Source organism: Cyprinus carpio, chromosome B22 (assembly GCF_018340385.1).
Source record: "Cyprinus carpio isolate SPL01 chromosome B22, ASM1834038v1, whole genome shotgun sequence".
Classification (NCBI taxonomy): domain Eukaryota; kingdom Metazoa; phylum Chordata; class Actinopteri; order Cypriniformes; family Cyprinidae; genus Cyprinus; species Cyprinus carpio.
Window position 1 is genome coordinate 20,898,144 of NC_056618.1, and position 21,358 is coordinate 20,919,501.

At 36.6% G+C, this 21,358-nt stretch overlaps 5 protein-coding genes across 5 annotated transcripts; 4 read left to right on the top strand and 1 right to left on the bottom strand.

Moving 5' to 3' along the window:
• Positions 1-217: 217 nt before the first annotated feature.
• LOC122141642 (aldehyde oxidase 2-like) lies at positions 218-1,599 on the bottom strand. The gene is made up of 4 exons (XM_042749542.1): positions 1,540-1,599; positions 1,243-1,365; positions 1,030-1,126; positions 218-916 (listed from the first exon to the last, which is right to left on the bottom strand). The coding sequence occupies exons 1-4, from the start codon at positions 1,597-1,599 to the stop codon at positions 699-701; spliced, it is 498 nt and encodes a 165-aa protein (XP_042605476.1). The 3' UTR covers positions 218-698.
• Positions 1,600-1,903: 304 nt separating this feature from the next.
• LOC109061795 (hatching enzyme 1.2-like) lies at positions 1,904-3,236 on the top strand. Its single transcript, XM_042748760.1, has 5 exons — positions 1,904-1,987; positions 2,069-2,147; positions 2,254-2,394; positions 2,478-2,595; positions 2,683-3,236. The coding sequence occupies exons 1-5, from the start codon at positions 1,919-1,921 to the stop codon at positions 3,071-3,073; spliced, it is 798 nt and encodes a 265-aa protein (XP_042604694.1). The 5' UTR covers positions 1,904-1,918; the 3' UTR covers positions 3,074-3,236.
• A 138-nt stretch (positions 3,237-3,374) lies between these two features.
• Positions 3,375-14,540, top strand: LOC109091756 (hatching enzyme 1.2-like). The gene is made up of 6 exons (XM_042748758.1): positions 3,375-4,208; positions 4,303-4,378; positions 4,496-4,636; positions 4,746-4,863; positions 4,975-5,372; positions 14,400-14,540. Exons 1-5 carry the CDS (start codon positions 4,140-4,142, stop codon positions 5,369-5,371), a joined length of 801 nt encoding a protein of 266 aa, XP_042604692.1. The 5' UTR covers positions 3,375-4,139; the 3' UTR covers position 5,372; positions 14,400-14,540.
• Positions 7,803-9,928, top strand: LOC122141419 (aldehyde oxidase 4-like). The gene is made up of 2 exons (XM_042748767.1): positions 7,803-8,148; positions 9,628-9,928. Exons 1-2 carry the CDS (start codon positions 7,975-7,977, stop codon positions 9,733-9,735), a joined length of 282 nt encoding a protein of 93 aa, XP_042604701.1. The 5' UTR covers positions 7,803-7,974; the 3' UTR covers positions 9,736-9,928.
• LOC109061816 (hatching enzyme 1.2-like) lies at positions 13,021-14,540 on the top strand. The gene is made up of 5 exons (XM_042748765.1): positions 13,021-13,271; positions 13,358-13,433; positions 13,547-13,687; positions 13,774-13,891; positions 14,003-14,540. The coding sequence occupies exons 1-5, from the start codon at positions 13,203-13,205 to the stop codon at positions 14,364-14,366; spliced, it is 768 nt and encodes a 255-aa protein (XP_042604699.1). The 5' UTR covers positions 13,021-13,202; the 3' UTR covers positions 14,367-14,540.
• Positions 14,541-21,358: the final 6,818 nt, after the last annotated feature.

The window sequence follows — 21,358 nt, forward strand, 5'->3', positions numbered from 1 at the left end:
ATGACGCTTAAACTCACCCTGATTTACATGAAACTCTAACCGCAACATTTGGAAAAGCAAGCGCAGAAAGTGGAAACAAGTGCGAAGGGAAAAACAACATAAGCATACAAAAAAATAAAAATATGTGCAGAAAATGTCTGAGAGAAATATATATAAATATATATTATTTTGTGTGCAATTCAGATAATTTTGTATTAATATTTCATGTTTTGTGCAATATGATTTTAAATATGTTTAACGTTTTGATTCATGCTTTTTATTATTATTATTTTTTTTAAATACATTATTAAACTTTTGATTTACACTTATTATTATTTTTTTTCATTTCATGTTGCACATTTATCCAGTCAAAATACTATTACCAATAGTGACACATTACCTTGTACTTTCCCAAGAAGGGGGACCTGCCACTGGTGATTAGCATGTCATCTTCACATTCTAGTACACATCGCACAGCACGGCCAGTCCTGTTGTTAAATTTGAGTGTACAGACAGTGTACTTAGCTTTAACATTGTGTTAAAAGCTACTTTCATAGCATACTATCTTTGAATTCCACAGAAACAAGTACACAAAATATTTAATATAAACTACTTGTAAGCAGCCGTAGCAGCGATGGCGGATAATGATGCAATCTTCATGACTTTACCACCAAATCCACCTCCTAGCCTCTTCACATGACACGTGATCTTATTGGGAGTCAATGCCGAGAGTGATGCCCACCACTTCCTGTTAAAAGTAGGAAATTAGGCCAACAGTTGAGCAATAAACTCATTAGTTTATGTCCACAGACCTGAGTATAAGCTGCATGCTGACTGGCAACATAAAGCTCCAGTTCACCTGCCTCTCCCTTAGGAATTGCAATCAATCCTTGAGTTTCCATGTAGAAATGTTCCTGACCACCCATATACAGCTCACCTGTGAAGTATGTAAAAAATAATGATGTGCATTGTTTAAAAAAGTCAAATACTAGTTTAAAAAGTATTTTATATGGAGAGATTCAAATAAGATTCGGATTTAATTTTACAAACCCTCTAGTATGTGGTCTGCTTTCTCAAACCCTTCTTCCACATTTCCTCTTTCCAGTTTTCTCTTGGGATCAAAATATGACTGGTGTTCTATGGCCTCCTTAATAAAAACATAAAGATGTTGAGGTGATCAGTAGAATTAGATGAACATGCTGCTCCTCAACTTTTGTTTAGCACTCTATTATAAATTAATCACTACATATGATGTACAGATACCTCTATAATGAAAAAGACAGGTTGGATGTCCTCGTAAGTTATGTCCACCTGCTCGGCTGCTCGTTTGGCTTGTTCTCTGGTTTCAGCCACGATAGCACCGATAATCTGCCCTACACAAATGACCTGCAAAGGGCAAACACAACATTGCAATGTACCTGAAATGCAAAAGAAGCATCACTGACTTAGAAGTAGTAACATCTACTAATGTATATACTAAGGCTTGAAACATCTCATCTGAGATAGGGATTATTTAGTATTCAGATGTATCTTTAAACCAGAGAATATTTATTGTGGTACCTCCTCTTCAGCAAAAAGCTCCTCTGGGTTGTTGAACCCAGAGGAGAGCCACCGATGCATCTATAGAGCTGATGTAAAGATAAAGTTGAGACAATGAGATTTGGATTTTCAAAGAAATGTAAAATTGTCCAGCCCATACACTTAATGGATGAATTAGATAAACAAGCTGGAGAACCTCCCTTTAATTTGCAAGGCTTTGGACTTAACAGAGTGTGTACTCCCTTTAGTTACACACATTAGTCTCTGGACACTAAGACCCTACCCATAATCCAAGAGTAGACCCACCTACTCAGGTGAATATAAAGTCCAGGTCTGACAGCACAAAGGCACCAAAGCTCAGCACAGGAGCATCCTGAACATCTCTACACACTGAAACGACATGGACACAAGAGCCACCCTCTCCATTCTGCTGCTGCTGTTTGGCGTCTCACAGGCGTCTCCTCTCATGGTAAGATCCGGTCTAGTTACTCCCTTTAATGATCAATGTTCTTCAAATGTGTCAATTTAACATTTCTGTTTCTGCCACCAGGAGGAAAGGTTTGAAGGAGTGTTTGTGTCAGAGCCTGAACCTCTGGACATCACTACAAGGATTTTGGAGTCCAACAATGGTCAGGCACCTTGTAGATTTCTATAAAGTATTTCACAAGGAAAAATATTATCAAAACCTAAAAATATGTTCAGCTATTTCATCAGTAGGTTTCTCTTTAAATGCAGGATCTTCTGAAGTCTTGATTGAAGGAGATCTGGTGTTTCCCAAAACCAGAAATGCTCTCTACTGCTTTAACAACAACTGTTTCTGGAAGAAAAACTCCAACAACATAGTGGAGGTCCCTTACATAGTGAGCAGTGAATTCTGTGAGTGAATCACCTTTAACCCCCGAACATATCTATCATTATTGTAAATGCCATTTTAAACCTTTTGCCCCTTTTGTTTGCAGCCAATTATGACAGATCAGTGATTGCGAACGCCATGTCCACTTTTCACTCCAAAACCTGTATCCGCTTCGTGTCCAGATCAACTCAAGCCGACTACATCAGTATTGAGAACAAAGATGGGTGAGAACAATCATACCTTCTGGATTCTGTTTTATAACTTTAAATCAAATTGATATTTTCTAACATCTCTTATTTCTCTCCTCTCAGGTGCTTCTCTTCTCTTGGCAGAACTGGTGGCAAGCAGGTGGTCTCCTTCAGCAGGCAAGGCTGTGTGTATAACGGCATCGTTCAGCATGAGCTCAATCATGCCCTGGGCTTCTACCACGAGCAAACCAGGAGCGATCGTGACCAGTACGTCAAGATTAACTGGGAGAACATCTCTCCTGATATGGCCTACAACTTCCAGAAACAAAACACCAACAACCAAAACACTCCATATGACTACGGCTCCATCATGCATTATGAAAGAACAGCCTTCTCCATCCAGCCCGGGCTGGAAACCATCACTCCCATACCTGATAGGAGAGTGGAAATTGGACAGAGGCAGGGAATGTCCAACATTGACATCCTGAGAATCAACAAGCTTTATGGATGCTGAAGATGAGTTTGATATGTATGTGGTATGTCAGATAATTTAATGTAGTTCTCATTCCCATCAATGGAGAATCAAATGATGTGATGGTCTTTGTCTTTTGGTGTGAAATTTCTGTAATGTTTGGCTGAGTAGGGAAAAATCAAGTTAATAAAAAAATGAACATGCAGTAATTTTTTTTTCTTTTTCTTAAAATCAAATATCTGATTTCATAAATTATCAGAAGACACATTTCCTTAGCTTTTATTTTGTCTTCTGGCATAGTTGGGTAGCAATGACTTATGCTAGCATGAAAAGGTGTGTGCTGACTGTCATAAAACAAAGCTTATGGCAGACACAGATTTAAGCTCCAGAACAGAGCAAATCCTGTTACTCTTGGTCAACACCCAAATTCTCTTATTTTCCAAGTACAACTGGATTCCACTAAATCACTAAGATTTATTTTAATTTGAAAAAAGTATTATGACATACCCATCACACTCATGCATACTACATCAACTTGTATTCATCTTAAAAAAATAAATAAAAAGGAAAGTAATGTTATTTTTATTTTTCATTTAAGTATTTATTTTTGCAAAAGTAACTTGGAGTCTTGTGGATATTTGCCAAGAAATGGGCTACTGTATTCTTTGCTCAGAAAAGACATATTAAAGTGGTTAGGACTAAATGAATATTAGGTACAGATAGTTGGTTTTAAATACTAAATGATGATGAGCTGAACATCTACTCCTCAATTCATGATGACGCACATGGCGGATGTATTTATTGTAAATCTGTCTTGAGAAAGCACTTAAAGTTTTGACTACACTCCCTGTTTACCACAGTTTTGGGTCTGGTGTTACAATTCAAAAATTACATTTGTTAATTTCAGTGGATTAATGAACAATATGTACCTTCTCTAGTTGTGCAAGTTTATGGATTAACAGGTAAATTCAGACAATCCGTACTTTAGACTGAGGCTCAACGCCTGGTTGACCAACCTACATAGGTGAATATAAAGTTCAGATTCAAGCATGCAGACACCAAATTTCAGCTCAGGAGCATCCTGAACATCTCTACACACGGAGACAACATGGACCCAAGAGCCTCACTCTCCATTCTGCTGCTGTTAGTTGGCATTTCCTTGGCGAATCCTATCAGGGTAAGATTCTAGTCTACATTCTAGTCAAGATTCTAGTCTACATAACATTCATTGTAAGAGTTATATACAACTTTTCTTTATTTTTCATAATCAGAAGCCTGGCCCTCCTGCATTCCTACCCATACCTGGAAATGTGGACATCACTACAAAGTTTCTGGAGACCAACAAAGGTCAGGCATCTAGTAGATTACTCTGAAGGGTTTCACAAAATTGGGCAGTATATCTAAAATGTGCTTGAATGTACACATATTGAGTCCTTTCATAAAAATATGTTTCTTTAACTTCAGGATCTTCTGAACACCTGATTGAAGGAGATCTGGTGTTTCCCAAAACTAAAAACGCTCTCTACTGCTTTAACAACAACTGTTTCTGGAAGAAAAACTCTAGCAATTTAGTGGAGGTCCCTTACATAGTGAGCAGTGAATTCTGTAAGTGAATCACTTTCAGTCATTGAACATATGCATTTAACTCGTATTAAAATATATATATATATATATATATATATATATATATGTATATTTTTTTTTTTGTTTGCAGCCTCTACTGACATCTCAGTTATTAAGAATGCCATGTCTACCTTTCACAACAAGACTTGCATTCGCTTCGTACCCAGATTAAATCAAACTGACTACATCAGTATTGAGAACAAAGATGGGTGAGCACAATTAAACTACACAAACACATTTAATTGGCTTAGCAGAAACTCTTTCAAAACGTGTAGCATTTTAACACAGAGTGATAATATATTAATTCTATTTTCTCTTAGGTGCTACTCTTATCTTGGTAGAATTGGTGGCAAACAGGTGGTCTCCTTCAACAGGCAAGGCTGTGTGTATCACGGCATTATTCAGCATGAGCTTAATCATGCCCTGGGCTTCTACCACGAACACACCAGGAGCGATCGTGACAAGTATGTTAAGATCAACTGGGAGTACGTCCCAACTGATAAGGCCTACAACTTCCAAATACAGAACACCAACAATCAAAACACCACATATGACTATGGCTCCGTCATGCACTATGGAAAAACAGCCTTCACCACCCAAGCTGGAAAGAACACCATCACTCCCATTCCTGATGCAACAGTGGCAATCGGACAGAGACAGGATATGTCTAACCTCGACATCCTGAGGATCAACAAGCTTTATGGATGTGTTGTTTGAGATAATTTAATAATTCACAGATTATTAATGTAATGAGGTGATGGTCTTTGTCTTTCATGGTTTTTCCAAAATGTTGTTGGGGATAAAGCTAATAAAACTTCAAGATGAAACATTAGCCTCATATTTCTTATTAAAAATCTTAATCTTTTTTTTTTTTTTTTTTTTTTTTAGAAATGATCAAAATAGTGTGAGTTTGAAGTCATTTAGTTGTCGTAACTTAACAATTGTGTAAGATTATTTCAGTGATTAGGGCTGCAACAACTAATCAATAAAATCGATTATTACCGATAATGAAAATCATCGACAACGATTCTCATTATCGATTAGTCGGGTCTGCCAACAGTGCATGTCCAACTTAAGCAGGTCGCATCAAATTACAGCACTGAAATTGAATAATGCATTTCTATGGACAAAAATGCATCTAAAAATAGTGGAGGAAACAGAATGAGCTCCTGCAGGAAAAGTACGTGATCCAGGCTGCTCAAAACATGAGTAATCTTTATTTTAAGCTTCAAGCTGAAACATTAGCGTAATGGCTTGCCCTGTCAGTCGCTTTGACAGATTTGTGTGTGCGTCCTCAGCACAAAAACCTTAAATTAACGGTCATATCCTTATCTGTAAATGTCACAAATTCATGCGAGCCTTTCTATTTTTGCATAAAGGCCCGTCCTGACAGTTTGTCATAAGTTGAAATCTTTACTAAAAGAGCACTGGCGTGGTAGGCACGTTATGCCTGTTTCACACTGCAAGCATGAGCAGCACGTGAGCGTAACTACCGTCACTGCAGCTGCGCCAGAGTATTCACACTGGAAGCGTTTGTACAGTGTTGCAGCAGCGGCTCCAAAGCTACATATTTCTTTAAAAGACAACTATAAATTTGTTTTTAGAGGTTGGCCAGTTATAAACTTCAATGTTTTGAAGTCTTGAAAGTTTATTAACACAGGGATTCGCGTGTAAAAAAAAAACATACAAAAACTTCTAACACTTAGTTCTACAACAAACCATCAATCTAACAATCAATTAGTTAATCCAATTGTTGAACCGATTATTTTTTCGATTAATGAATTATATTAGGCTGAATGCTGAAGATGTCAGTATGCTTCATGTGCATTTATTGAGTCTATAACTTACAGTTTCTGTAACTGTGGAACTGAAAATAAAAATGCGTAAGTTTGTCACGTCAATCGTAAGTGAACGTGTGCAATATTTACAGAATACAATATTTACAGAAGTTGTCAATAATGTATGAATAATGAAATTCTTATTTATATACTCCATTGTAACTTAAGATCCTGAGCAAGATTAATTGTTCGTTATGAGTTTGATAAAATGTTTGAAGTTATAATTTGGTTATGGCAATTAAATACAAGTTAAAACGGGTAAATGTTCTTTACATATTTTTGATTCTTCATTTTCTTTCCTGACACACTCCAAGTCGTGTTAAAACACACTAGCCATGCTTAATCTGTGCATTTGTAGCACGTTTTGTGTGAAATCATGTTTATTTTCGCCACCAAAAGTGTGCTGTCACTTTAATTGAGCATCAGCAGCGCGGCAAAAATAGACTAGGCGCCACACCCCCCTCACTGCTGCTCCTGCTTGATACTCACGCGCTGCTGCTGCTGCCGGTGTGAATGCACTCATTGATTAACATGCACGCCGAAAAAAATATGCGCTGCTCTCGCGCCGCTCACGCTTGCAGTGTGAAACCGGCGTTAAACAGATGGAACACAGTAGAGAGGGAGACACTGTTCAGTTCATGTTTAAAAGTCAACATGCGGTGCAAGTAATTTATGAGAGTACTAGAAACTGAAGGGACAGCAGCGTGTAAATGTCAGACGCTTTTACAGGATAAAGAAATGACAGTAAGAGGAGACTGACTGTGATCAAAGTGTTCCTGTAGAACATTACTGTGATTTTATTTGTCTTGATTATATTTATTATTTTAATTTTTGATCTAGAGATTTAAACTATATTGCCTACAATGATTAACACATTTATTAAAACAAATTTATTTTAAGGTTTTTAACCAATTTTGTAAGGTTTGTGCCAGTGCTGCGCTTAACTAACAGTACTGGTAACTACCAAAATCATTTTTTATCTTTCTGTATTGGTTAGTCCTTCAATATGCGTAAGCTCTTTAGTTACAGTAGTAGGCTATTTCTAATGCTACAGTATAATATAATTATTGCTGTTATCTATGAAAGAAAGGCAGAAAAAATAGTCAAGTGCTTTGTTTTTTTATTCAGATACCCAGTTAGTCAAAAAGTACATAAACAATGCCAGCAAGCATGCAAGCTGTTATCAAAGGCAAAGGAGGCCATTTTTCTTATTATGTGAATAAATACTTAGTTGTCAATAGTTGTTTTTTTCTTCAATAAAATTAAAATAAAGAAAATTGTGTTTTTTTAAATCAGATTAATCGATTAATCAAAAAAATAATCTGTCAACTAATCGATTATCAAAATAATCATTAGTTGCAGCCCTGCTACAGTTGACGTGTCACGCCGCAACAGCTCTACACTGCATGCGACAAAACGACCGTTGCAAATCATTTTAACTTTGTGTCAGTAGGCTATAGCAAGGTTGCAGAGAAGATCCTAATGCATCTCGATAACGCCTACAACATTCCAAACCTGTGTGGCCGATCGGCGGCCTGCAAGACCAACCTGCCCTCCAGCACTGCATTCCGAGGGTTCGGTGTGCCCCAGTGCATGCTGGTCGTTGAGAGTATGATTGATGATGTTGCACTCAAACTCGGCCATCTGCCTGAAGAGGTCGGTGTCACAAAAAGGTCTTTTGCTCTTGGCACATTTGCATCATTACGCAACATACAGGTCCTTCTCCAAAAATTAGCATATTGTGAAAAAGTTCTCTAAACGAGCTATTAACCTAATCATCTGAATCAACTAACTAACTCTAAACACCTGCAAAAGATTCCTGAGGCTTTTAAAAACTCCCAGCCTGGTTCATTACTCAAAACCGCAATCATGGGTAAGACTGCCGACCTGACTGCTGTCCAGAAGGCCATCATTGAGACCCTCAAGCGGGTAAGACACAGAAAGAAATTTCTGAACGAATAGGCTGTTCCCAGAGTGCTGTATCAAGGCACCTCAGTGGGAAGTCTGTGGGAAGGAAAAAGTGTGGCAAAAAACGCTGCACAACGAGAAGAGGTGACTGGGCCCTGAGGAAGATTGTGGAGAAGGACCGAATTCCAGACCTTGGGGGACCTGCGGAAGCAGTGGACTGAGTCTGGAGTAGAAACATCCAGAGACACCGTGCACAGGCGTGTGCTTTTGAACCGGAAACAGCGGCAGAAGCGCCTGACCTGGGCTACAGAGAAGCAGCACTGGACTGTTGCTCAGTGGTCCAAAGTACTTTTTTTCGGATGAAAGCAAATTTTGCATGTCATTCGGAAATCAAGGTGCCAGAGTCTGGAGGAAGACTGGGGAGAAGGAAATGCCAAAATGCCTGAAGTCCAGTGTAAAGTACCCACAGTCAGTGATGGTCTGGGGTGCCATGTCAGCTGCTGGTGTTGGTCCACTGTGTTTTATCAAGGGCAGGGTCAATGCAGCTAGCTATCAGGAGATTTTGGAGCACTTCATGCTTCCATCTGCTGAAAAGCTTTATGGAGATGAAGATTTTGTTTTTCAGCACGACCTGGCATCTGCTCACAGTGCCAAAACCACTGGTAAATGGTTTACTGACCATGGTATTACATGGTATAGAGAATCTGTGGGATATTGTGAAGAGAAAGTTGAGAGACGCAAGACCCAACACTCTGGATGAGCTTAAGGCCGCTATCGAAGCATCCTGGGCCTCCATAACACCTCAGCAGTGCCACAGGCTGATTGCCTCCATGCCACGCCGCATTGAAGCAGTAATTTCTGCAAAAGGATTCCCGACCAAGTATTGAGTGCATAACTGAACATAATTATTTGAAGGTTGACTTTTTTTTGTATTAAAAACACTTTTCTTTTACTTGGTCGGATGAAATATGCTAATTTTTTGAGATAGGAATTTTGGGTTTTCATGAGCTGTATGCCAAAATCATCAGTATTAAAACAATAAAAGACCTGAAATATTTCAGATGGTGTGCAATTAATCTAAAATATATGAAAGTTTAATTTTTATCATTACATTATGGAAAATAATGAACTTTTTCACAATATGCTAATTTTTTGAGAAGGACCTGTATTTTACTAATGATCAAGTTAATTAACTATTTATTCAGGATTTTTATTTTATTTTTGCAGATCAGGGAAATAAACATGTACAAAGAAGTTTCCCTCACTCACTACAAGATGGAGTTTGACCCAGAGAATCTCGTCCGCTATTGGAACGAGTGTATGGAAAAAAGCTGACTTCAGCAGCGCCAGCAGGCCATCGGTTTCTTTAACCAGCAGAACCAGCTCAAAAAGAGAGGAATCACCATTATACCCATTAAATGTGGCATTGGGTTTGCTGAAGCCTTCCTCAACCAGGTTACATTCTCCTAAAACATGCACACAGTGTCTTTTATATTATTTTAAATAAACTCCAAATGATCTATTGACATTTTTGTGTGTTTACAACAAAGGCTGCCGCTCCTGTTCATATTTATAAGGATGGGTCTGTGCTATGAGCCACGGGGGGACAGAAATGGGCGAAGGTGTACACACTAAACTCCAACAGGTACTACTTCCAGCTTTCTGCACTTATCTGCAACCATTGCATAGTTTTTGGGCTGATCTCAGCTTTTTTTTCAAAGGTGGTGAGTCAGGGGCTTAATATTCCTGCTTCTTTTGATCCACATCTCTGAGACCAGCACACAATGCGTTCCAAATACCTGCCCGTCTGTTGCGTCCTTTAGTACTGACGCTAATGGAATGGCTGTGAAGGTGTCGAACACCAGATTTTGAAACATCAGATAATCTGGACAACATGATTTGATGATCTTGAAGGTTCTTTGATCTACAGGAGTAAAATTTAAAGAAATCATAAAATGCACTATAAAACTTTTTCATGCTTTAATATCTGCTTTTGGATTCTTCAAATCATAATTTTGCAGGATGCCTGCCAAATACTCTACAACAGACTAGAACCAATCAGAAAGAAGAATCCCAAAGGAACATGGCAGAACCGGGTAAAGTGGACAAATATTAAAGGCACAATATGTAAGATGTTCGTAATAAAATATCCAAAACTACTTACACAGTGTGATATATTTCATGAAGTTGTGTACTTACGTTATCCCAAAAGTTCCCAAGGATTTGTAAATGGGCTGCAGTGAGACTGAGCTGGGCTGTTTGACCGGTGAATACAGGGTATATCAGATATGATGCAGAAGATTTTCTACATGTAACTTTTCTGCTGTTTGTTTAATCAGTGTAAAACTAATCTGACATACTGTATCTTTACTCACAGACTTTAAAGACGTACTGTATATTGTTGCTGATACTGGAAGAAGTATAAATCCATCAGTTGACATTGGACAGGTAAGATAATCTCTAAGTTTCCTTTCTTACTAGAATTTTTTTTTTTTTTATATTATTTAATATCAAAATAATTAAATCTATGCACCAGTGATTAATAGATATATGTGATTATAAACCCTTTTTTTAATTAATCGCCATTCACAAATAACAGACTCCCCATCTCCCACTTCCAAAAGTACCAAAATTATTTTTTTTAATAATTATTCAATTTTTTCTTATTTCTTCTCTTTTTTTTTTTTTTTTTTTTTTTTTTTTTTATGGTTTCCATAAAAATATTAAGCTTGTTTTCAAAATTAAGATTCAGAGTTGCGTTACATTAATATATTACACCTTAAAATCCAGTATATTCATATAGAAAACATTTATTTTAAATTACAAAAATATATCACATTATTACAGCATTTACTGTATCTTTATTCAAATAAATGCAGCCTCGGTGAGAGACCATACTTGAATATATATACTTTCATGGCCAAAAACATCGGCCCCCTTGGTAAATATGATCAAAGAAGCCTGTGAAAATTAATCTGCAATGTTAATCCTTTTGATCTTTTATTTAAAAAAATTCACAAAAATCTAACCTTTCATTGGATAATAAGGATTTAAAATGGGGGGAAATATCATTATGAAATTAATGTTTTTCTCAAATAAATGTTGGACACAATTATTGGCACCCCTATAAATTCATATGATTAAAATATCTCAGAAGTATATATTCCCATTCATATTCACAATTTTGAGCACTCCAGGGTGATTATGAACATGAATTTATCCAGCCATGGCTTCCTGTTTCACAGAAATATAAATAGGAAGGAAAACAAAGCCCAAATTCCCTTAATCATCCATCACAATGAGAAAAACCAAAGAATATATTTCTGATGTGCAGCAAAAGATAATTTAGCTTCACAAATTAGTGAAGTGGCTTAAAGAAAAGAGCTAGAGCAGTGATAATTCCCATTTCCCCCATCAGGGCAATAATTAAGAATTTCCAATCAACAGAAAATGTTATGAATCAGCCTGGAAGAGGACGTGTGTCTATATCGTCCTAATGCATGGTGAGAAAGAGAGTTTGAGTGGCTAAAGACTCTCCAAGGGTCACAGCTGGAGAATTGCAGAAAAAATTGAGTCTCGGGGTCAGAAAACCTAAAAAAAAATTGTCAAACAGCACCTACATCACCACATGTTGTCAAACAGCACCTACATCACCACATGTTGTTTGGGAGGGTTTCAAGAAAAATTCTCCTAGCTCATCCAAAAACAAACTCCAGCATATTCAGTTATCAGACCCGACTGGAACTTCAAATGGAAATGGCTTCTATGGTCAGATGAAACTAAAAAACACAGGGATAAAAAGTACCCCATGTGTACAATGAAATATACTGCTGTATTTTTGATTTTGTGGGCCTAAATTTCTGCTGGAGGCCCTGGACATCTTGTTTAGACACATGGCATCATGGATTCTATCAAATACCAACAGATAAAAAAAAATCACTAAGTGACTGACTCTGTTTAGAAATCTTATAATGGGCCATGTTTGGATCTTCCATGGACCTTTACGGCTCACAAAACAGGAACACAGAGATGCCACACATGACTTGCTTCTTATAAAGCCACTAGGCCTCCACTAGAACACACCTCAATGATTGAGCCGCCAGGCACACACAATAAAAATATGCCACTCAACGCCAGTGGGCGTGTCTTCCCATTTGAAATATGCAAAGATTAAAATGGAAACTGATTCTAATGAGTCCACAGACCATAATAAATCTCATCCGGTCACATTAGGAACAGTTTCTTCCCTCAGGCAATCCATCTCATGAACACTTGACAATAACTGTGGAACACACAACAGTACACTTACACTCGTACACTTATTTATCTAACACACATACTTAGTTTACACTTCAATTTCCACATAATATACCTGTACATACAAAACTGTCTATTGTAATATACCGGCACATACAATTGTCAATTTATATATTGTTATTCCTTATTAACTTATTCTATTTTTATTTTTTTTATTATTTTATTATCTGTGTTGTATTCTGTCGCTGTCATTAAGTTGCACTGAGGAAGCGTCTGTCATGAAAACAAATTCCTTGTATGTGAAAACATACCTGGTAATAAAGCTCATTCTTCTTCTTCCTTCTTCTAAATCAACACCAGATTTTATCACTAGCTGCCCAACACTATGTTTTTATTACTCAGCAATTTGCTGTGTACTTTAGACTGAGGCTCAACACCTGGTTGACCCACCTACATAGGCGAATATAAAGTTCAGATTCAAGCATGCGGACACCAAATTTCATCTCAGGAGGAGCATCCTGAACATCTCTACACACGGAGACAACATGGACCCAAGAGCCTCTCTCTCCATTCTGCTGCTGTTGGCTGGCATTTCCTTGGCGAATCCTGTCAGGGTAAGATTCTAGTCTAGTCTCTCAATGCACTGATATGAACATTCATTGTAAGAGTTATATACAATTTTTCTTTTTTTCATAATCAGAAGCCTGGCCCTCCTGCATTCCTACCCATACCTGGAAATGTGGACATCACTACAAAGTTTCTGGAGACCAACAAAGGTCAGACATCTAGTAGATGTCTGCCCAGTTTCACAAAATTGGGCAGTATATCTCAAATGTGCTTGAATGTACACATATTGAGTCCTTTCATAAAAATATTTCTTTAACTTCAGGATGTTCCGAACACCTGATTGAAGGAGATCTGGTGTTTCCCAAAACTAAAAATGCTCTCTACTGCTTTAACAACAACTGTTTCTGGAAGAAAAACTCTAGCAACATAGTGGAGGTCCCTTACATAGTGAGCAGTGAATTCTGTAAGTGAATCACTTTCAGTCATTGAACATATGCATTTAACTCAGACTAAATTTTTTTGTTTGTTTGTTTGTTTTTTTATTTGCAGCCTCTACTGACATCTCAGTTATTAAGAATGCCATGTCTACCTTTCACAAAAAAACTTGCATTCGCTTTGTACCCAGATTAAATCAAACTGACTACATCAGTATTGAGAACAAAGATGGGTGAGGACAGTCATACTACACAAACACATTTAATTGGCTTAGCAGAAACTCTTTCACAACGTGTAGCATTTTAACACAGAGTGATAATATATTAATTCTACTTTCTCTTAGGTGCTACTCTTCTCTTGGCAGAACTGGTGGCAAACAGGTGGTCTCCCTCAAAAGGACTGGTTGTGTGTATCACGGCATTATTCAGCATGAGCTCAATCATGCCTTGGGCTTCTACCACGAACACACCAGGAGCGATCGTGACAAGTATGTTAAGATCAACTGGGAGTACGTCCCAACTGATAAGGCCAGCAACTTTCAAATACAGAACACCAACAATCAAAACACCAAATATGACTATGGCTCCATCATGCACTATGGAAAAACAGCCTTCACCACCCAAGCTGGAAAGGACACCATCACTCCCATTCCTGATGCAACAGTGGCAATCGGACAGAGACAGGATATGTCTAACCTCGCCACCTGAGGATCAACAAGCTTTATGGATGTGTTGTTTGAGATAATTTAATATGGTTTACCCGTCTACAGATTATTAATGTAATGAGGTGATGGTCTTTGTCTTTATCCATCTACGTTTTGATTATCATTCTGAATCCAACTCATATTCTTTTTTCAGCTTTTGTTCAAAATGTTATTTCTTTATTTTTCATGAAACTTACCCACATTAAAGTGTTTAAAAAATGAATGCATGGAGCTAGAATAAAATGTTTTTGTTCACAAGCCTTCATATAGCCCTTTTCTTTATGCGGGCAACATAACCACCAGCCAACCTGCAATACACAATAACTCGCAGAAGCTTTGTACTGGCTGAGTCAAGCAAAACCGCGCTCGGAAGCAAAATCTTTGGAATGGGCGTACTTGAAGCTGTCGAATCACAAATCAAAATCGATAAGAAAAAGGAAAAAAAGAAAAGGCCAGAGTATGTTCCGAACTTGCAACATTTCTTTTGGATTGGTAGTAAGATGCTGTTAGTATTGTTCGCTAGAAGAAGTTTTTTTATATGGTTTGCGTATTTTTTCGGGAAGTTATAACATGCAATGTATCGAAGGCTTGTTCGATAAACGTGCTAATGTTAGGCGATGGCTAACCGTAGCTGCGTTTGATAGTAAGCTAGCAAATGCCGATCCGGTTTTTTCAGCTATAAAATGTAACATTACCTAAGAAGCATGATAAACCCGAGAGAGAATACTATATTCAACCTAAATAGGGACATAGTAGTATAGCTTAAAGTATGATGAACAACTTCACTTAAAGAAAACTTCATGAGTATAACTTTCAGGTATAAAACTATTTCAAACTAGTACCCAACGTTCCCTCTGTAGGCAAAACGTTTTACTGAGACTATACTTCAAAGTGTACAAAGTAGACCATTTAATTAGTAAACTATCAGTATACCTATAACATTCACATGGCTCCTTTAGTATAATTGCAGTACAAACTACAAACATAGAGGTAAACTAGTTTTTAAGTGTACTCAACGTCTGCTACTGTTATACTTAAAGTATACTTAAAAGTATACTTTTATATACTAGAAAGTGGGTCAATTTAGTCCCAAGGAGTATTGAAAAAGTACACTTACAAGTATACTTCTAGAACACTGATATTTGTATGCTTGCTACATAAAGTACTTAAAAATATACTTGAACTTTACTTAAGTATACTTAAAATAAACTTTAAGTATAGTACTTTTTGGTAAGGGTGTACAAACGCTTCCAGTGTGAATAATCTGGCGCAGCTGCAGTGACGGTATTTACGCTCATGCTTGCAATGAAACAGGCATATCGCGCGCATGCCTGCCGCGCCAGTGCTCTTTCAGTAAAGATTTCAACTTAAGACAGACTGTCAGGACGGGCCTTTATGCAAAAATGGAAAGGCGTGAATTTGTGACATTTACAGATAAGGACATGACCGTTAACTGAAAGTTTTTTTTGTGCTGAGGACGCACACACAAATCTGTCAAAGCGACTGACAGGGCAAGCCATTACTCTAATGCATCAGCTTGAAGCTTAAAATAAAGATTACTCATGTTTTGGGCAGCCTGGATCACATACTTTTCCTGCAGGAGCTCATTCTGTTTCCTCCTCTATTTTAGATGCATTTTTGTCCATAGAAATGCGTTATTCAGTTTCAGTGCTGTAATTTGATGCAACCTGCTGAAGTTGGATATGCACTGTGGGCAGACCCGAATAATCAATAATGAGAATCGTTGTCGATGATTTTCATTATCGGTAATAATCGATTTTATCGATTAGTTGTTGCAGCCCTATTTGAGTCATACTCAAATATAGAACATGGATTTTTTTTTTTTGTTTTTTTGTATTTTTTTAATAATACATAATTTTACCATAGGCGCTTACCCAGATATGTGCTATTAACCAAGTTATAGCTCAGTGTGTGTCCATAATCTCCATGTCCATTTCTTATAGAAGCTGTCAATATGCTTTATGTAAATTACTTGTGATTAAGCTCCATTTTTGTAACTGATCGGGAGAAATATGAATTATTCGTTGGATTTTAACTAATCGTTACGCTAAGAATGTCAAAATGTAGCTGAATAAAAAAAAAAAAAAGTATAGGCTATAAGCGTTTAGACAATCGTAATTTACATCTTAATATTTTTCTTAGAAGCTGTCAGTATGATTTATACAATTGTTTTGTGTCTGTGTTCATCTTGTGTCCTTGTTTGTAATTTGTGCCTTGTTGTCTGTTTTTGTAACTGAAGTCCTTGAGCAATATGATTATTAATTCTATTTTATCTAATTGTTAAGTGAGAATGAGATAGAGATATTTATTTAAAAAAATATATATAAAAGGTGTGTTTCTAACAGAGGTGAACACCCTGACCATTCATAATATTTTTATTAGACTGAATGCTGAAGATGTCAGTATGCTTCATGTGCATTTATTGAGTCTATAACTTACAGTTTCTGTAACTGTGGAACTGAAAATAAAAAGGCGTCAATTGTAAGTGAACGTGTGCAATATTTACAGAATACAATATTTACAGAAGTTGTGAATAATGTATGAATAATGAAATTCTTATGTATATACTCCATTGTAACTTAAGATCCTGAGCAAGATTAATTGTTCGTTGTGAGTTTGATAAAATGTTTTAAGTTATGATTTGGTTATGGCAATTAAAAACGAGTTAAAATGGGTAAATGTTCTATACATATTTTTGATTCTTCATTTTCTTTCCTGACACACTCCAATTCGTGTTAAAACACACTAGCCATGCTTATTCTGTGCATTTTTAGCACGTTTTGTGTAAAATCATGTTTATTTTCGCCACCAAAAGTGTGCTGTCACTTTAATTGAGCATCAGCAGCGCGGCAAAAATAGACTAGGCGCCACACCCCCCTCACTGCTGCTCCTGCTTGATACTCACGCGCTGCTGCTGCTGCCGGTGTGAATGCACTCATTGATTAACATGCACGCCGAAAAAAATACACGCTGCTAACGCGCCGCTCACGCTTGCAGTGTGAAACCGGCGTTAAACAGATGGAACACAGTAGAGAGGGAGACACTATTCGGCGCAAAAAACATTCACTGTGCTGAAATATCTGTTGTTGAACATTTAATTCATGTTTAAAAGTCAACATGCGGAACAAATAAATTATAATACTACAAAAAAAAGAAACAACAGCATCGTGTAAATGTCAGACGCTTTTACAGGATAAAGAAATGACAGTAAGAGGAGACTGACTGTGATCAAAGTGTTCCTGCAGAACATTACTGTGATTTTATTCGTCTTAATTATCTTTATTTAAATTTTTGATCTAGAGATTTAAACTATATTGCCTACAGTGATTAACAAATTTATTAAAACAAATTTATGTAAGGTTTTTTACCAATTTAGTAAGGTTTGTGCCACTGCTCTTACAGTACTGGTAATTACCGAAATCATTTTTTATCTTTCTGTATTGTTTAGTCCTCCGATATGCGTAAGCTCTTTAGTTACAGTAGAAGGCTATTTCCATATCTATAACATAATTATTGCTGTTATCTATGAAAGAAAGGCAGAAAAAAATAGTCAAGTGCTTTATGTTTTTTATTCAGATACCCAATTAGTCAAAAAGTACATAAACAATGCCAGCAAGCATGCAAGCTGTTATCAAAGGCAAAGGAGGCCATTTTTGTTATTATGTGAATAAATACTATTTAGATGTTTTGGTTGGTTCCTAAAATATTTGTGTTTTCTCTATTATGACAGGTGGTCTAATAAATTGTTAAGCGCTGTATGGTTTCATATCATTCAGGTGGCACATTTGTTTGAAGGACAAGGGGCAGAATGTGGAATAGTGTGTTTTTGTCAAAATTAAAATAAAGAAAATTGAATTAAAAAAAAAAAAAAAAATCTGATTAATCGATTAATCGAATAATTAATCGTCCAACTAATCTATTATCAAAATAATCGTTATTTGCAGCCCTACTACAGTTGTCGCGTCACCATGGGGGTGGGGGCGGACTATCCCACCCCCTCACCCAAGATGAGTGGGAAAATAGATTTTAATTATTAAATACAATGGTTTATTTAAAAAATATAGTTGCCAAATGCATAGGCTTTAATATGATGCTACTATAGCAACAATTTAGGACAGTCCGTTTTACAAAGTCACATTTTAATTGTTACTCTGACACAAATTCCCACTCAAGCGGTGCAACTAAGAGAGCAGCACTACTGAGTAATCTATGATGAAATATTTTTTTCATGTTTAATAGAGGGCTAGATGATCGTAGTTTATTAAATATTTCGCTGTATTGTTATTGTTTGTTGCTGTTCAAGTTGTTCTAACTTAAAATGGTGCATCTGTTAAATGGGTCTCAATTAATGTATGATGTCAGGGAATCGGTTGCAATGAGCTTGTGTTTCATTGTAAAGCAGACACAATTAAGTATTTCTGGTGGTTGTGGTGGTATCACTTGTCTATATTTGAGGTAAAACTGCTGCCTAAAACTGCTCACATTTTTATTTCCTGGATGTCAGATTTTTTTAATTTGGTGGCTATGCGATTTTGTTTTATTCAATACTCTGCCATCTGTATTTGCTAGTTTTTAATAGGTTAATTCAATCAGAACGCATTTTTCATTCCACTGCTGTACTTTTCCATTGTATTTCAGTGTAAATGCGATACCCGACATCTTGAATGCTGCGCTTTGGTCTCAGGTCTTTAGCAGCTTCTAGCGCATAATTCTTGTGCATAATAGCCTACATCATTCTAAAACACTGGCGCTCAAGTAAAAAATTTGAGAACCACTGATTTATGTAAGAAATGTGCATATTTATACTACAACAGGTAGGCTTTATGAAGAACGGGAGGATGACAGCAGCTGATTTCCAGTACTATGCCAACTCTGGAAACACTGTAGATGAGTGAGATTAATTGCCTTCCTGCCAAAGATCAAAATGGTGGCTTAAATGTGGAAAGCTACTTTGCTTTGGTCACTAAAGACAGCTGTGTGAAAATCATTGGAGAATATATAGGATGAAATTAATACTGTATCATTATTCTAATACTCCACTCTTCTAGGTTGCAGAGAAGATCCTACTGGATCTCGATAACGCCTACAACATTCCAAACCTGCATGGCCGATCGGCGGCCTGCAAGACCAACCTGCCCTCCATCACTGCATTCTGAGAGTTTGATGTGCCCCAGTGCATGCTGGTTGTTTGAGAGCATGATCAATGAAGTTGCACTGGAACTCGGCCGTCTGCCTGAAGAGGTCGGTGACACAAAAAGGTATTTTGCTCTTGGCCCATTTGCATCATTATGCAATAGACTTGTGCCGGTATTCGGTATTGCGATATATCGCATTAATATGCACGATATTGTTATCGTGGGCACTTCTAAATACGGTGAATAATTATATATTACAAATTTTTCAGAATTTGGAATGCATTTTAAGAATATTTTCCCCATCAACTGCTCAAAATGCACAACTCCGCTGTATGCTGCTTGAAAGAATCATGCATTCCGATGTAAACAATTAAGCAGTAAGAGAAGCACATGGAGGAACACGTGAGAGACGCGCTGAATGAAAGCACATTCACTCTCTTACAGCAGATGGCGCTAAACTGCAGCCCTTACCCTGTAAACCCCATTAAATAAAGCAGCTGCTACTTTCTAAACCATTTTTAAATAATTTTAAATAGCCATTCAGATTTGTGGATGTGCTATGGTGTTCATCACAGAGCCAAATACTTTAAGATTTAGACTTTATAGGCTATTTATTTTCAAAACTTACATTTTTTTTTTTATCTGGACTACAACATGCCCTAGATATTGTTTGAAAGTGTTTTGATTCTTTATTGTTCATTCACACTTTACATTAGGGCTTCTTTAGTTAACAAACTGCCAATGAAAAATTCTTCTGAACATTGATTAATCTTAGGTATTCCAATATTTAATAACACATTGTTAAAATCGAAAGTTGCAACTGTGCTATTTAATGAGCTAACATGAAATAAGACTTGTATTTTTTTAACAAAGATTAGTAACTTCTGTAGCAAGTTTAGCTATTGCTCATTGTTTAGCTGTGCATTTATTGAATGAGCACTATGCGATGTCCAAACTGATTACACTATATTTTATGTATTGCACTATATTTTATGTAAAATCATTTTCTATTTTTAAACTGTCTTAAATTCTTTTTAAGTCAATTTTTAAATAATTTTCAAAGTTCTTAAATCGCTTGTTTTATTTTTGAGGTTATTTTTCTTCATGTTTTTTTTTTTTACTTTCTTTTATGTAAAGCACTTTTAATTACCCATTAAAAATGGCATGCTATATAAATTTTCCTCAACTTGGCTCAATTCTCCTAAACTAAGGTTAACTAATCTTTTATATTATGTAAAGTGATACTCCAAATGGTCTTTATAGTTTTTGTGTGTTTTAATGGCTGCCGCTCCTTTTAACTTTATAAGGATTTTTCTGTGTATGAGCCACGGGGGGGACAGAAATGTTCGTTAGGTGTACACACTAAACTCCAACAGGTACTTTAACTTCCAGCTTTCTGTATTATCTGCAACCATTGCATAGTTTTTTTGGGCTAAATTTCAATACTGATTTTTTCAATAGGTGGCCGTGACAAAACATTATCAATTAATCGCTTCTTTTGATCCACATTCTGAGACCAGCACACATTATGCGTTCCATATATACCTGACCAAGTTTGCAACTAAATATTCAGGATTTTTTTTTTGGCTGTGAAGGTTTCGAACACCAGATCATTTTTAGATAATTTGGACAACATGATTATCATAAAACTTGAAGGTTCTTTGATCTACACTATAAAAATTTTAAAAAATCAAAAAATTACCAGAAAATTTCGTTATGCTGGATATTTGTGTTTGGATTGTTCAAATCATACTTTTGCAGGCCAGCAGGCCAAATACGGTTTAACAACAGACTAGAACCAATCAGAAAGAAGAATCCCAAAGGAAAATAGCAGAATTGG

Bases quoted from the DNA above. Each gene is read 5' to 3' on its own strand.
- LOC109061795 (XM_042748760.1), top strand. From the start codon at position 1,919: ATGGACACAAGAGCCACCCTCTCCATTCTGCTGCTGCTGTTTGGCGTC. The intron at 1,988-2,068 runs GTAAGATCCGGT...TTCTGCCACCAG, and splicing joins CACAGGCGTCTCCTCTCATG to GAGGAAAGGTTTGAAGGAGT. The intron at 2,395-2,477 runs GTGAGTGAATCA...TTTTGTTTGCAG, and splicing joins CATAGTGAGCAGTGAATTCT to CCAATTATGACAGATCAGTG.
- LOC122141419 (XM_042748767.1), top strand. From the start codon at position 7,975: ATGCATCTCGATAACGCCTACAACATTCCAAACCTGTGTGGCCGATCG. The intron at 8,149-9,627 runs GTCGGTGTCACA...TTATTTTTGCAG, and splicing joins TCGGCCATCTGCCTGAAGAG to ATCAGGGAAATAAACATGTA.
- LOC109091756 (XM_042748758.1), top strand. From the start codon at position 4,140: ATGGACCCAAGAGCCTCACTCTCCATTCTGCTGCTGTTAGTTGGCATT. The intron at 4,209-4,302 runs GTAAGATTCTAG...TTTCATAATCAG, and splicing joins CCTTGGCGAATCCTATCAGG to AAGCCTGGCCCTCCTGCATT. The intron at 4,379-4,495 runs GTCAGGCATCTA...CTTTAACTTCAG, and splicing joins GTTTCTGGAGACCAACAAAG to GATCTTCTGAACACCTGATT.
- LOC122141642 (XM_042749542.1), bottom strand. From the start codon at position 1,599: ATGCATCGGTGGCTCTCCTCTGGGTTCAACAACCCAGAGGAGCTTTTT. The intron at 1,366-1,539 runs GTACCACAATAA...TGCCCTTTGCAG, and splicing joins AGCTTTTTGCTGAAGAGGAG to GTCATTTGTGTAGGGCAGAT. The intron at 917-1,029 runs GTTTGTAAAATT...CATACTTCACAG, and splicing joins AGCAGACCACATACTAGAGG to GTGAGCTGTATATGGGTGGT.
- LOC109061816 (XM_042748765.1), top strand. From the start codon at position 13,203: ATGGACCCAAGAGCCTCTCTCTCCATTCTGCTGCTGTTGGCTGGCATT. The intron at 13,688-13,773 runs GTAAGTGAATCA...TTTTATTTGCAG, and splicing joins CATAGTGAGCAGTGAATTCT to CCTCTACTGACATCTCAGTT. The intron at 13,892-14,002 runs GTGAGGACAGTC...ACTTTCTCTTAG, and splicing joins AGTATTGAGAACAAAGATGG to GTGCTACTCTTCTCTTGGCA.